Source organism: Microtus pennsylvanicus, chromosome 3 (genome assembly GCF_037038515.1).
Source record: "Microtus pennsylvanicus isolate mMicPen1 chromosome 3, mMicPen1.hap1, whole genome shotgun sequence".
Taxonomy (NCBI): Eukaryota; Metazoa; Chordata; class Mammalia; order Rodentia; family Cricetidae; genus Microtus; species Microtus pennsylvanicus.
In genome coordinates this window covers 60,675,150-60,690,525 of record NC_134581.1, presented here as the reverse complement: position 1 = coordinate 60,690,525, position 15,376 = coordinate 60,675,150, and the positions used below count along the sequence as shown (strand labels likewise).

General features: G+C 45.7%; 1 protein-coding gene across 3 annotated transcripts in view; it reads right to left on the bottom strand.

Annotated features, from left to right (window-relative positions):
- Thsd4 (thrombospondin type 1 domain containing 4) overlaps positions 1–15,376 on the bottom strand; it is a 585,674-nt gene that overhangs the window by 93,337 nt on the left and 476,961 nt on the right. For all 3 annotated transcript variants that reach the window (XM_075965642.1, XM_075965643.1, XM_075965644.1), the window contains one exon: positions 5,566–5,770. In XM_075965642.1, the coding sequence (XP_075821757.1) occupies positions 5,566–5,770 (205 nt within the window). The remainder of the gene's footprint in view (positions 1–5,565; positions 5,771–15,376) is intronic.

The window sequence follows — 15,376 nt, the reverse complement described above, 5'->3', positions numbered from 1 at the left end:
AAATATAAAATAGAGCTAGCGAGTAGTGATTTGTTAAAGGCTGCCTTTATAATGCTGGCTGTGGGCAGGTCCTCCCAGGTAATACAAACACGTACGAGCTTTCACGAAAGCTACCAACAGACCTGACTAAATAAAGCCAAAAGATGTGCACCACAGAGTACTGAATAAACCACACAGAGCTGAAAGGCAAGATAAAGGCTAAGATTTTCAACAGAGACAAACAGAAAATGGTTACTACTCATAACTGTGAATTTTAAAAAGCAGCAAGAAAACCTCAGTTTTAAAACTGGTAAATTAAAATCCAACAATTTTAAAATTGGCAAACTCATAAGAATGTGAAAATAAGTTTAAAAAAAACCCCAGTAGCTAGAAAAATGCAAAGAAATGTACTGGACCTGGCAATTAAACACATACACAATGTTTGTACATTTAAAGGGGGCAGATCCAATGCAGGATTGATACAAAGAGGGGATTTTACCCTTTTTGCTTTCTGTTCCCTTAATGGCTTGACATTTTTCTAACATGCATGAAAAAAAAAATCCTTGGGATTAATCGTCATACATGTATAAGGCATCATATGCGTTTTTTAAAAAAGATTGACTTTCAAGCTATTTTAGTTATGTATATGTGTGGGTGTACGCATGTGAATCCAGGCATAGGTTCCCTTGGAGCTGGAACTGCAGTAGCTGTGAGCCGTGGACCCGGAACTGAACTCAGGTTCTCCACAAGGGCAGTATGTGCCTTCATGGCTGAGCCATCTCTCCAGTCCAAGATGTCACATTCTTTCAAACGTTCTGAGCCTTCCCATACAGAAAGTCTGCACGTTAGAGATGCTTCATGATGGTTCTTGAGGTGCTAACCAGCGTTATTTTAAAGACTTGTTCATTTTATTTTATGTGTATGAGTTTGTTTACATGTATGACAATGTACCGAGCACATACCTTGCATCCACAGTGGCCAACAGAGCTGGATTCCCTGGAATTGGAGTTATGGATGGATGTGAGCCACCATGTGGGTGCTGGGAACTGGGCCCAGGTCCTCTGCAAGGGCAGCCAGTGCTTTTAACCGCTGAGCCATCTCTCCAGCCCCCGTTATTATTATTTTAAACCTTCACGCGAACATGTTTCAAGGGAACTGTATTACCAGCTTGTTTTTAAAATCTTGCAGATCTCCAAGAACTCCGTCCAAGTCTAGAGCCTCTGAACGGTGTAAGTGGCTGGCAGATAGAGCATGCCCCGAGTAGTCAGCCGCTGCCGGCTGTGCTTTCGTGTCCAGAGCTGAACTGTTGCATAACGGCATTAGCGAACCGGACCGATTCAACTGCGCCAAACTCTGATATTTCAGCTAAAACCATTTTACAACATCATATTAAGGGAGAAGTAAGTCATACAAACTGCCAGTCATTGTAATAACATCAGATTCGATGTTTTTCCTCCAAATAGCAAGTCCGAGAATAAGGAGAATTTATAGCTTTACAACAGATAGCAGTTCTAAAGTCTCAACGTCTGGTTCTGACTAAACAGGCTGAGCTTTGAAGGACATAAGACATTTTTACTGTTTGATTTTAATAAAAATGCAGCTCGCTCTTGGAGTGTCCTCGGTTTTACAACCCAAAAATGAAATGAACGTGTGTCATTTCTCATATGTGTGTGCCATTAAACGTCCCAGTTTCTATAGTGTTGCTTACTGAAGAAAACAGGAGCGTGGTGAAGCGAAGGCAGCCTGCTCTCCCCAGCTCCGGGGAGCCAGCCCTCCTGTGAGCTACACAAAGGCAAAGGCCAGCAGCAGCAGGCCAGGGGCCAGTGGGCCAGGTCTGTAGGCTAAACTCAGAGGTAAGTTTAATACACCAGTAATGCTGATGTCTCAGCTAAGGCCTGTTGGTTGCTATGCCTCCCTCTTCTATGTAGTTCTTCTTTTAAAATTTTTAATTTCCCAAGCTGGAAATGGTGTTACATGCTTTTAATCCCAGCACTTGGAGGCCAAAGCAGAAGTATTTAAAATCTGAGATCATTCTGGGTTCTATAATGAGATCTTGTCTCAAAAATGTTGTTATTCAATTTTCATACTTTAATTTTAAAATTGCACCTTTTGTAAGTAACAATAAAACCTTTTTTTTTAAAAAAAGGGAATTAAAAAAATAATTATGGGCTGGTGAGATGATCCAGTGGTTAAGAGCATTGGCTGTTTCTTCAGGACCTGGGTTTGATTCACAGAGACCATACATGGCTCACACTGTATTTAGGAGATACAGTGTCCTCTTCTGGCCTCCTTGGGTACCAGACATCACCAGGCATGCCATTGGTGCACAGATACACACACAGGCCAAGCACATGCGTGTGATGTGTGGAGGTCAGAGGACAACTTGAGGGAGCTGATTCTCTCATTCCGTTATGTGGATCTCGGGGGCCCAATCCAGCCATCAGCAAGAACTTTTATCTGCAAAGCTACCTCACTGACCCCCACCTACTGTCTTCTTGAGACAAGCACAGCAGTGGATGATTGGCTCTAAAGGTTTCACACCCAGAAATGGCTAAATATGACAACTGGCCTTGGGGTCTAGAAATCACAGCTGTGCCTACGAGCCAATGGCTGTGTGAGCCTCAAGCAATCTCAGGCAACAGCATTGAACAGAGGCTCTATAGGAAGAGCAGAAGGCTGTGAACAGTTGAGGGAGTCGGGTAAAGAAGGCCTGGGATAAGAAAAAGACCACCCGGCCACTGGGCTGTTAAAAAGGATGAAGTCTATGGTGTGCGAATTGTATCCTGAGTTTTAAGGACAGAAGGAAAATCTAGAACATTCCGGGTGACATCAATGATATGGCTGGAAGCTTGGGTTCATGACTCCGGGAGCCCCCTTCCCCAAAGCCTGCTCCTGCTCCCCTCTCCTTGCCGACACACCAGCATACAGCACTCGGGAATGAGGCCTTTGTCAAGATTCCGCTGGTTTCTGGGCACAAGGAGTCAACATGGACGTCCCAAGTCACTCTCCTGTGGACTCTTGATGCTTCCTTTCTCCCTTGCTTTCTCTTCATTCTTCTCACGGGAAGGGGAGATTTCTATCCCACGTTTGTGTGTGTCTATGCGTCTGTATGCATGTTAACGCACATGGGGCTGTGTGCATATCGGTAACAGAGTTTGACTCTTCATCAGCTTACGCTTTTATTTCCTGAGGCAGGGTCTCCTGGTGAACTTGGAGCTGCGTCTCTGCCTCAGGAATGAGTGCTGGGGCTTAGCTGGATTACAGAGCTAGCACACCATTCCGACTCGGCCTGGATTTGGGGGATCTGAACCCCAGTCCCTATGCTCACACACTGAGTCACCTCCCCACCATCTTCCATTAAGTTTTATACCCTGACAGACTCCCTGAGACAAAAGGAAGGACCATTTGTCAATCACCTTCCTTGATGTATCTGTTCTCTTCTTAAGTCTTAGGACAAAATTCTATACTCTGGATGGCAAGGGCAAGGGTCTGGTTGGTTTCCACTCAGATACCCCGTGGATGTTCACAAAGAATGTCCATTGTACCTTTAAGGAGCCTGAAACTGATTACAAAATGGGACCAGTGATAGTGAGGGAACATTTCCGGAAAACAACATAAAGCTAATAAAAACTGGCGTTGTTTGCCATTGTGTCTAAACACAACCACACTTCAAATAACCCCCTAGGAACATTTTCCACTGTAGGAGACAGGATGTGTGTGGAGATGGGATCTTATAAAAGCACCAGAGAAAGGCGGAAACACAGAGATCATCATTTAAGATGTGAAATGACAAAAAAAAAAAAAGATGTGAAATGACACAAACCGCTCACAGGGGAACTTAGTTTCCTGCCACTTTGGAGGCTCCTGGATTTGCCAGAGAAAAGCTAACAGTTTTCTGCTTTAATTGGGCTTGTCTCCTGCCATTTTTTTCTACCCCAGACAATCAAACTAAGTAAAGTTAGTCTGGGCTGCTTTTGAGGAGGTAGGGATGGGACAGGTATAAAATGATTGCTGGAGAGATGGCGCGGTCATTTTAAAATTGTTCGCTGTGCAGATGTTAGGACCTGAGTTTGATTCTGAGAACCCACATAAGAAAGCGGGTACAATGGCTCATGTGTGTAACCCCAGTGCTGGGCAGACCCTCAAGGCTTACTAGCCAATCAGTCTAGCTTACGCTGCAAGCTCCAGGCTAGGGAGCTCGAAAGCAAGGAGCTGGCACCTGAGGAATAACACCTGAAGCTGGCCTCTAGCCTTCACGGATATATGTAACCATGCACACGCGCACACGCGCACACACACACACACACACACACGTAGACCACCACCACCACAAACAACAAAATGAATGGTATGTCAAAAACTTCTGGCGGATACTGACTGCCACACGACCAGCGGTAGAGAAGAGGAAACCCCTGGGTATTATCTCGTGTTAGACTTCTGTGCCTGAGCTCCCTTTTCTTGGTTTAAATCCCAGCTCTGCTTCTTCCTTGCTGTATGACTGTGGCAAGTTCTCTGACCCCTATATGTCTGTTTTACTTGTAAACTGAGGCTGGAAGTAGCTTGTGGGCTATTCTCAGAGTGTTTCGGGATTTTATACAGAAAAAGCCATAAGTATGTTTCCTGGCATAGATTGGTTCTAGACAGGTTCTGTTCAATAAAATTATTGAATAATTACAAAGAAAATGTCTATTGCTGCTCATTAAATGTTTGAAGACATGACACTCTAGGCCAGGCTTGGTGGTTTATGACTGTCATCCCACATGTAGGAGGAAGACCAGCCTGGATTACATTACGATTTACAGGCCAGCCTGGCATACAGAGCAAGACCCTGTCTCAGAAAACAAAACAGGCACCCCTATAATCTACCTTCACTGATAAACACTCATCCTTGTGACGCTGCACAGTAGCAGATCTCAAATCTCCCAGATTCCAGAAGACGGCACCAGCAAGGCTCTCTCGCCTGCAGGGACATGGGCTAAATGCAGATGGCGCTGGCTGAGATGACCGCTGTGGGGGTCCACAGCAGTGCAGAAGACCTGCAGGGGCCTGCTCCCCTGGCAGACAAAAGAGAGCGAAGGCAAGGACTGCCTTCGCTTTAGACCTCCATGGAGGAGTCCTCAGCATCCCTGTCCCCAGACCCCAAGAGAACGAAGACTCCTCCTCCCTCCCTCCCTGACAAAAAACCCCTCCCAGCTCAAAGGAGTCTCTTGCCCATTTCATGCCCATGTCTTTCTCAAGTAAAGCCTGGTGTAAATATATAGACATTAGTCATTTAGTTTTTTGGCAGACCCGCACCCCCGCCACACACACACTCTATCCCAAATGGCAGGTCAGGAAGACCCCAGTGGCACTTTCTGTGTGTCCTGGGATGTCTGGCCACCGCAGCGGTCACTTCACCACCTTGGAGAGAATTCACCACCTATAGTGAATCGTCCCGTGTGTGCATGCATGCATACGTGTGTGTGGAGAGGAGAAATGAACTCTCACACCACCTGTAGAGACACGTTCCGTGCATGCGTGTGTGCGTGTGTATGTGTGCGTGTGTGTGTGTGCACGTGTGTATGGAGAGGAGAAATGAACTCTCACCCAAATAGTTGTTGCTCTTGTGCATCTCTGTAATGTTAATTTTCGTGGCTCCTTGGGGAATCTCGACGACGCGGTGGTAGCCCAAGCTGGTGAGGGCATGCTTGAACACTCCCGACACCACCTGGCAGCCCGTGTTGTCGCCTCCGCACACCCCACACTTGTCCACGACCTTGTCGGAGCCCAGGAAGTCGTCACAGCCAATGCTCTGCAAAAAAGAGAGAAAAGGTGTAGAATGATCAGCAGCGTCTGGGAGGGAGGATTGAGAGCGGATGGCTGGCAGGAGATCTACTGGCCTCAGACTGACCGTCCTCCTGCCCTCGGTTCTGAGGCCGAGGAAATGGCTCAGAGTGGCAAAGCGCTGGTTATGCAAGCCTGAGTATGAAGTTCGGCACTCACGTATAAATCCAGGCATGGCAGTGAATGCCTATGATCCCAGCACTGCAAGGCAGAGGCAGGGCGCTCCTGTGTGGAGGGAGGTCCTAGTCTAGCCAATCAGTGAGAGACAGTTTCTGTAGCATCTTAAAGAGAAAGACATAGCGCCATAGAGGACAATTGTCAATGCTGACCTCTGGCCTCAACAGGCACACATAAGTTGCATGCCCACATACCCACATGTCTATATACACACACATTATTAAAAGTCCATACATTCCTTCATTCGACAGCTATGCACATAGCACCTACTCTGTGTAAGAGCCTTCCTTTTTAGCTACTCGTGAAATATACCCTCCAACTGGTAAGACGGAAGCCCCACACAATAAACAAGACAGATCCATTCAAGAGTATATTTGGTTGAGATAGTTGATCAGAAGAAAATGAATAAGAAGGAGGTAGAGTTTGGTATTTATATAATACTGTTTTGCAGTCCTTCCCTGCAGACTACAGGAGGGTCATGAATGCCCCATGCTGGGAATTTCTTAAATCTCTTTGGAACCACAGTAAATACCCCACTTAAAACTGAGGTTGGCCGCCAAGTCTGCTCTACATTGTAGATCCTTCCACCATGTGACAAAGCAACCCCCCTCCCCCAAAGTGCTGTTTCCTGGCCCAGTTTCACGGGAAGTAAGAGCTTGAGCCCCACCAAGGCTCCACTGGTAACTGTGGTTCTGGAGACCTGAGCACAAGCACGCTTGCTTGTTACTCCGAGGTGCTTCCCAGAAGGGCAACGCCCCAAGCACCCGCAGGCCGGATGGCAAGCTTCTACCGGAGACTTTACCAGACAGTCAATCTTGTTTATGGAAACTCCCGACTAACCTGAATCTGCCCCCTAATCTGATCCCATTACCCAGTTTTTTTTTCCTGCTTTATCTTTATTTCCCATCATCTATAATTTTGTTTTGCATTAAGATAATAAAGCTTTGGAACAAAACGTAATGATCTTGATTGTAGTCTTTCTCCCACTGCCCAAGCTGGCTCCATAGGGCTCATGATCCTGTTTCCTGAATTCAAAACTGGGACTTGTGGTCTGGGCAGAGAATTCTGTCACATCTCCTCCATGGGCAGAAGGAAACAAGCAGAATGTAGTTTGGATGATGAAATATTGGGATTACAGGATTACTCATGGGCTCTGGGGTTGCAGAGGATGAAATGGGAATGGTATTCTAAAACTCGAGACGTATGTTCCCTGACTCACAAGCTTGTTTTGATTCTTGAACCTAATAGCAAACATGAGATCACATCTCAGGGGCAGAGTGGTCAGCAGACCCCTCCCAGTTCACATCTGATTGTATTAAATAACCATGGATCTATCCACATGGGTCCTACGGGTTGAATCCTGTGGGCGGGGTCAGCTCTCAGATCAGAGGTGTTTAGTTTTGTTCCTTCGCTTTGACTGACATCATTCTGCAGGCACTGTTCTTCCGCCTTACTGCTTCCATATTCCCGAGTGCCATGAGTCCATCAATAGCACTGCTCTCTCCACAACAGCTTCTCTGTAAGACATTATTTCTGACAATAACGGACAGCATCTCAATACGTCCATCCGGATCCAATTAGCCTTTCAAAATGTCATGTTTGCTATGTCTTTCTTCCCCCTTAAAAATGTCTTGCCTGTACCCCCTAAACATTTTAGCAGAAAAGTAAGGAAAATGAGAGCCACACCCTCACTGTCTTGCATTCTCCCTTGCTTTGAAACAAGGCAATACTTCCAACGCCAGGGTTCCTAGAAGACAGAAACCCTGGGAATGGAAAGATGGCTCCCTGGTTAAGAACACTTGTTGCTCTGGAAGAGGCCCTGGGTTTGATTCCCATTACCTACGTGAAGGCTCACTACTATCTGCGACTTCAGTTCCAGGCCATCTGATGTCCTCTTCTGGCCTCCATAGACACTATATGCATGTGGTTTATTTACATAAATGCATGTAGGTAAACAGGTATACACATAAAATAAAAATAAACTTTAAGAAAGAGACAATAGATCCTACTCCACCAAAACTAAGAGTCTACCTAAATTGATAATTATGGATGGGTAAGACAGACAGTGTGGGAGTTTGAGTGAGATATCCCCTGTCAGTCTCAGGCATTTGAATATTTGGTACTCAGTTGGTAGCTGTTTGGGGAGGATGAGGAAGCAGGGTCTGGTTGGAGGAAGTAAGTCACTTTGAGTTTTCAGAAGACTTGTACCATTCCCAATGTGTTCTCTGCCTCTTGCTCGGAGTCTGAGATGTTGGCTCTCAGTGGTGCCTGATGCCCCATGCTCCGCTATCACGGAGTCTTATCCCTCCAGAATTGTAAGCCCTTAAAGCGCCCTTCTTTAAGATGCCTTGGTGTTTATCACAGCACTAAAATATAACTAAGCTGATGAGTCCTAGATAGAGCTCAAGATCCCCTCTCTACAACCGTTGGTCCATTCTGGCTAGCCCTGAACTCATCTTAAGTAGAGGGGACACATGCGCAAAGGCCCAAAAGAAGGAATGAACAAAGCAAATGCATACAAGGAGGTAGATCAACTCGGCAGAGGCAACTTAAAGAAGGCAGAATCTATCTAGATCCAATGGTTTGATGGGGTACAGCTCACCATGGGGGAGTTCATGATAGGGAAGTGTATGGTTGCTGCTTGCTCGTGGTGACAACCAGGAAGCAGAGAGAATGGGCTGGAGGTGACAGCCTCAGAGCCCATTCCCTATTGACCACTTTCTCTATCTAGGTTCCAACTCACAAAGATTCAAAAGCCCCCCCCCCCCCAGACTATTACAACCAGTTGGAGACCTAGTGTTCAAACATGTGTACCTATGGGAGACATTTTACATTTAAATTATAGTACAGGGTCTACAGGGTCGGGTTGTAGCGAGGGGTCAGAGCATCAGATAGACTCTCCAGGGGCAAGCATTAGAATTTCAATCTAAGGAAGCAACGACTACCAGATGTATAAAGAAGTAGAGGGTCATATTCAAGATGTGTTTTGAGGACAACAGTGTTGGCTGCCGTGTGGAGCGGGTCCTACCTAGAGATGGGGAGCAGGCAGTCTAGAAAGCTCTCTTAGAAATACTCTTGGAGATAGAGAATGGAGAGTATTTCAGGAACGAACAAGGGGAACTCTTGTAGAAGTCCATCTTGGAGAATATGGACTCTGCATTACTTCAGCCCTCTGTCCCGAAATGCAGTCAGAACAGGATTTTCCATTGGAAACTATATAACACACACTGCTTTAGACAACCACAGATAGGCAAAATGTCGCTTGCTCTTTTGAGTTAGACACTATTGGGTGGATCTCCACCTGATTTCCTGCACGGCTCAGTCACTGTGGATGGATCGAGTCTTTGCCACTGCAATCTTCCCAGCAGATATCCACACAGCTTGGAGACTGGCTTCAGTGAAGGGAGTAGCTACCCACACAGTGCCAAGAGAGAGCTGACAGTGACACCCTGTCTTCTCAGAGTGCACCCTGGACTCTTAGTGTGGCTTACTTCTCAAGACAGAAATCAAAACAAAGGGTGGGTGACCTTTTCCTGACACCAAAAGAAGCCACTGGAACATCTTTCTTATGTTCTAGTGGCTCCCCAGCCTTTAAAGAGAGGAATTTGCCATGGAGTCGTACAAACTGCGACCCACTTCATGCAGCAGGAACGACAACCCTAGAGTGAGGACTGCGTGAACAGCGTGGATCCGAGACCTTCATTCCCAGCTCTAGAGTGAGGACTGGGCAGACAGCATGGATCCAGGGCCTTCATTCCCAGCTGAAGCCACAGAAAACTTATTTATATGACAGAGGCCCTGTTTCCTGACAGGACTATACTGAAGATCAGTGATACAATGAAGGACAATTTGATTGACTGAAAACACGACCTTTGGACTAGGTCTCAAGGGGCAAGAAGTGTTGGTCAGGATGATCTAACCATATGAATGTATATTTTATTGATGATGTCACTGGGGACAACGCCAGGCAAGTCACCTGGAAAGTGCCCAGTTGAATCAGACTGAGGTCTCACCTCTGGGGGAGGAATTGATTTTTCAGGGATTACTTGATACAGAGACACAGATTATCAGAAGTTATTAGGTAACAAGGACTATCTGTATTTTTTATGTTCCCCCAGGACAGGATCAAATCTCTTTTAGAAACTGAAAATTGGGTTCATGGAGACTAGTGGGTGCTTCAATATCCCAGCTTGAAGTAGGGTGTAGGGATTGAGGGACATTCAGATGTAAAACGAACAGGATGCTATGACAGACAGATCAGTAGAAGGAGAAAGAAGATTTAACCCCCCAACATTTGTTTTCAACTTTGTAATGTCTAATACTCACAGAGTTTTTACTAGAATATAGGTTCTTTGGAAATCCATTTCTCTCATTTTATCTTAAAAGCAGCCCATGGATTGCAGTAAACTTTAGGGAGCTAAGACTTAGAGAGAGCGGTCAAATGCCTGGGTAGAGTTGTGTTGTCAGCTGTATGGTTCGAAACCAAAGAGCATGTTTTTAAAACTTTGATGTACGGGTTAGAGACCAAAGGGTCAGTGGATGTGCTGAAGGCGACAGTGTTGCTGAAGAGCGGATGGTGGCAGTGATCAAGCACACAGAACAAGTTCAAGGTGATGTCACCGTAGAACCCTGGACAGAGCTCAGCCCAGAGGTGACTCAGATGTGCCTGTTTTCTAGTCTTGTGAAGGACCAACTGCATGATGTGTCTCTCCCATACTGGTTGTTTGAACATTCTACTCTACACGGAGCAAATGAATAAACATTCTAGTTTGTCTTCCTATTATATTAATTTCTTATTGTAAGAGCTTTCTATTTATTTTGAAATACTTAGACTCACAAGGAGTTGTAAAAACACTACAGGGAGTTTTGTTGACCTTCTACCCAGATTTCCCTAATGCTTGAATCTCACTCTGCATCGTCAGAGCCCTGGGTACCACTGGCATCAGCACTGTACCGCTAACTGAAGAGTAGACTGCATTTGAAGCTTGTCATTAGTTATATACACTTCTTGGAGTGTGTAGTTCTGTGAAACACTATCGTATGTGAAATGTTTCTTTCTTTAAAACAGCTGATTCCCCCTGTCTTGGTTAACCTTAATTGTCAACTTGACATAGCTTAGAGTCATGTAAGAGAAGCCTCGTTGTGGACTTGCTTAGATCAGCTGGCCTGTGGGCATGCCTGTCAGGGATTTTCTTGATCATTACCAGATGTAGGAGGGCCCAGCCCACTGTGAGCAACACCATTCCTAGGGCAGGTAGTCCTGGGTTATACAAAGAACTCTTCGTTAAGCACAGGCCACTGAGCAAACTGTTGAGTGTGCCGTTCCTTTATGTCTCTGCTTCAGGTTCCTGCAGTGAGTTCGTGCCTTGACTTCCCTCAACAACAGACTGAGATCTGAAAGTGTAGTATAAAACAAGCCCTTTCCTCCTCCTCAGCTGCCTGTAGCTAGAGTGTTTTATCACAGCAAGAGAGACCAAACTAGGAAACGTCTCTCCAAGAACACTGCCATGTAATTGTTAAGTGTGGTTGATGCCACCTAGCAGGAAAAGCAGTTGGAATGAGGAGGCCAGGGACAAAGTCCTGGCTTTGACTCTGACTTAATGTAGGACGATGGCCAGGCTACTCCACTACAGCATGCTGGAAACAATCCTGTCCTGAGATATCTAGGAACAGTGGACGAAACTCTGGCTTGTGTATCAGGAAGCTGACTAACTCATGTCTAATGGGGAAGACTCCAAATTGGTGGCTCACTCCCAAACTCTTTGGGAGGCCCCAGCAAAGTGCCATCACTGTGCTTAAGATGAGCATGGGAGTCTTCCAGACATGGGTCCTGTCCCGCCTCTGTGCTTATGAATCCTGGCTCTTTGGACATGCCCGTTGAGCTGGCTTTTGGGTTCTTTTGTATTTGTGACTGGAGATGCTGCTGTAATAGTGTCTTCTTCAGGCTGCTGGCAGGACCAAATGAGAAAACAGGCAGAATGAGGTGGCAAGCCACCTCTCAGGGAATGCTGGGTTTTGTTATCATTGGTTTTATAGATTTGATTATGCCTGATATTGATCCATTTTAAGTAAATCTCATTATCATGTAACCAGAGGACGCATCCATACTTCTATAGCACCCCTCAAGTAGAAATACTTTCTTCTTCATTTGGACAAATTCAGAAAGTGATAAAAAGCCAAGGAAAGGGCATAATAGTGCACCTCAAAGACAACTGCTTACCCAGCTCCTCTGTGCTTACTGTTCAAACAACCAGAGACAGCCAGAGCGAACATCTGCTTCCCACCCTGCCACCTCTGTTGTGTGTTTTCTGCACTGCACCATGGGCTGCCACTCAAAAGAGATCTATCTCGCAGTTACAAAGGTGATTGGACAAGTATCAGATGTTCACACCATTTTCCCAGCAATTTCTTTTGCAAGACATTGTAGGAAAATTTTACATGTTGCAAGCCATCATATGAGAAATTGCTCAAGAATTACCCTCAATTGTGTGCCAAAATTAACCTAAATGAGATTTCCTGAGGGAAACGAGCAATCTGGATGACATATTTGGTGGTACATTTCACAGGGAGGAGGCTGTGTCCATTGTGGCAGGGAGGGTGGTGCCAGGCACACAGATAGTGGCGGGAGGGTTCCAACTCCCTAATGGGAAGCAGGTGCTCTCTTGTGTTTCACAAGCACACGTGGCAGGGCAACCTCAGTGGGCTGGCGAGGTGACCCTGAGAGGCGAAACATGGAACCATAATAAGCAAGCCATTACAGCAGTGTGGGAGAATATTAAAATGATTTGGCACTAGCACCAATTTTCTTGTATTTATGGTGAGCTAATTTGTGGAAATACATATGGAGGCCAAAACTTTTATGGATGCCATTCTGTTGAAAGAAGTCTTCCGCATGTGATAAACCTCTCTCCCGCGTCACTGTGGGGAATGTAGATGAACACCACCTTCTTGGAAAGCAGTGTAGCAATCAACGCTGCTCCAAGTATTGCATTCTTATTCTAAGAATTTATGCAAAGGAAATGACAAGAAACGAGGCCAACAATTTCAGAACGATAGGGCTCATCAGGGTGTTATTATCAATACTAAAAACACTGGAGTCATCCTTTGTGTTCAACATAGGGAAATGGTTGAACACCCTGGGAAATATTGGATGGCTCTCTCTCCCAGTGCTATTTTCATTAAAATGTTCTCGAAGGTGTGCTTGTTCCCTTGGCCCTCTGTATCATTCAGCAAGTTTTCTGAGTGAATCACAGGAGAGGACCAATGTGACGTTAGGCACAGGAGAACAGCCATGAAGAGGAACCAGACATGGCTCCTGCTTAGAGTCGAACCCGAATTAACAAACAACTGATCTTCCTGCCAGATCTGGCCCAACCTCTGTGTTTGTAAATAGAGACTGAACACAAACATCCCCGTTACTTACTTATTGTTCATGGCTGTCTGGGGGTCGTAACAGTAGAGCTGGGGAGTAACACAGACAGTCTGGTCCACAAAGACTAACATATTTATAATCTGGCTCTTAAAAAAAAAGTTGCCAGTCATTGGTCTAAACAGAAAGACATAAAAAAGTCCCTTCAATATGGCTTTGCAAATGTTGTAAGGGTGGTGGGCACAGATTCCCATGACGCAAGATTGAGGCTCTATTCCCTCTCTGCGCTGCTCTAATCTGGCTTAATTATTATACAGAATGCAAAGAGTTATTGTTTAAGGGGCCAGGGAAATAGCTTAGCTAGTAAAGTGTTTGGTGTATAAGCATGAGAACCTGAATTCGGATCCACAGCACCCATGTAAAAGTAGGGTGTGGTGGTGCACCCTTGCAATCTCACTGCTGGGGAGGCAGACAGGATTTTTGATGCTTGCTGACCAGGCAGCTAAGCTGAATTGGCTCTAGGTACAGTGAGAGACCCTGACTCACAAACGAGGAAAGAATAAAGACATCTCTGGCATCAGCATGAATGCGTGTGTATGTATGTGCACGTGTCCCTGCATGCACAAAATGCACACAAATCTGCATGCAAACATACCTGCACATACACAAACATGAACATGTACTTGCACATACATGGAGAGCTATCCTACTGCAAGTCTTCACCTTTTGGGGTGCTAGGGATCGAACCCAAGGCCTTGGGCTTGCTAGGCAAGCACTCTACCACTGAAGTACATCCCCCGACCCTCTTTTTTCCCCTCTGTTTTTTAAGTGGGGAAAAACCCCATTCCTTTAAAAGTTAAAGTTTGTATAGAACTACAGAACTTCCCTACGCAGAATGAGAAAAGCAGAGTCTCTTGGGCTGAAGAAGGGCTGCCAGGGGTAGAAGGCCAGCGATTCACCTTCGTGCCTCCTCTGGGCTTGAGTCCCTCCATTGGGGCCCTGCTGTTCTTTCTTGCAGCAGTTATCTTATGCACACTCTGTGGTGCCTGGCTCTACCTGTTAGGTGCGAGGCTCACTCTTCCTCCTCAGTGTGATAAACTAATCAGACATTGCCAAGTATCTCCAAGGGAGAGGAGCCGCTTCGGGAGCCTCTGCTTTAGGTTATATCACAGCTTATGGGATATTTAGGAACACACAACACCTCTATAGAAGTCTTCAAAACAATAGAAGCTCTATAGAAATATAAAATTTGTCCTGGTCTATGTCAAAGAAGATAATGAGTAAATGATAGTAGATTGTTCATTTCAAAAATAGTTCCTGGCATCCACCTAGAGTTCTCGAGTTGCTTTTTAGCTTAACTCCAGTAGGAGAGCACAGTGTTTGCCACACAGTAGGTGTTTAGGAGGTGTTGCTGAAGAAAAGAGCTGCTGTCTGAGGGCTGGGCAGATGGCTCAGAAGGCAAAACGTTTGCCTTTACAAGCGTGATGATAGAGTCTGATCCCCAGAGCACGTGAAAATGGCAGGCATGGGGGCATGCACTTGTAACCCTAGGGCTGAAAAGGCGGAGACCAGAGCATCCCTGGGCCTAACTGGCCAAGCTGACTAGCCTAACTGGTGAGTTTCGGGCTGATGAAGAGGGACTCTGTCTCAAAGAGGTGGGTGGTGCCCCTGAGGACAGCACCTGAGGCTGTCCTCTGTCCTCCACTCCAATGTCCATATGTACACACACACCTGCACATACAAGTGACCCCCACAGAACATGAACATGTGTGTGTACAAACACTGAACACATCTGTCTTGGGAATCCAGAGATCAGAGTCATAGGACCAATCTCTTCTCAGGAGTGGATCACCTCTAAGGTCCGTTTTGGTGTTGGATTGTTTCTGGGGGGAAAAAAGACATAAAGCCTTGATCGAAGGAATCTTTCCATGTTTAAAGTCAAGGAAATATGCTTCTTTGAGACAAAATTAAATTGGAACCAGAAATCTCTAGGAAAAAAATAGATGCTGTCACTTTTGATGGGGAGAA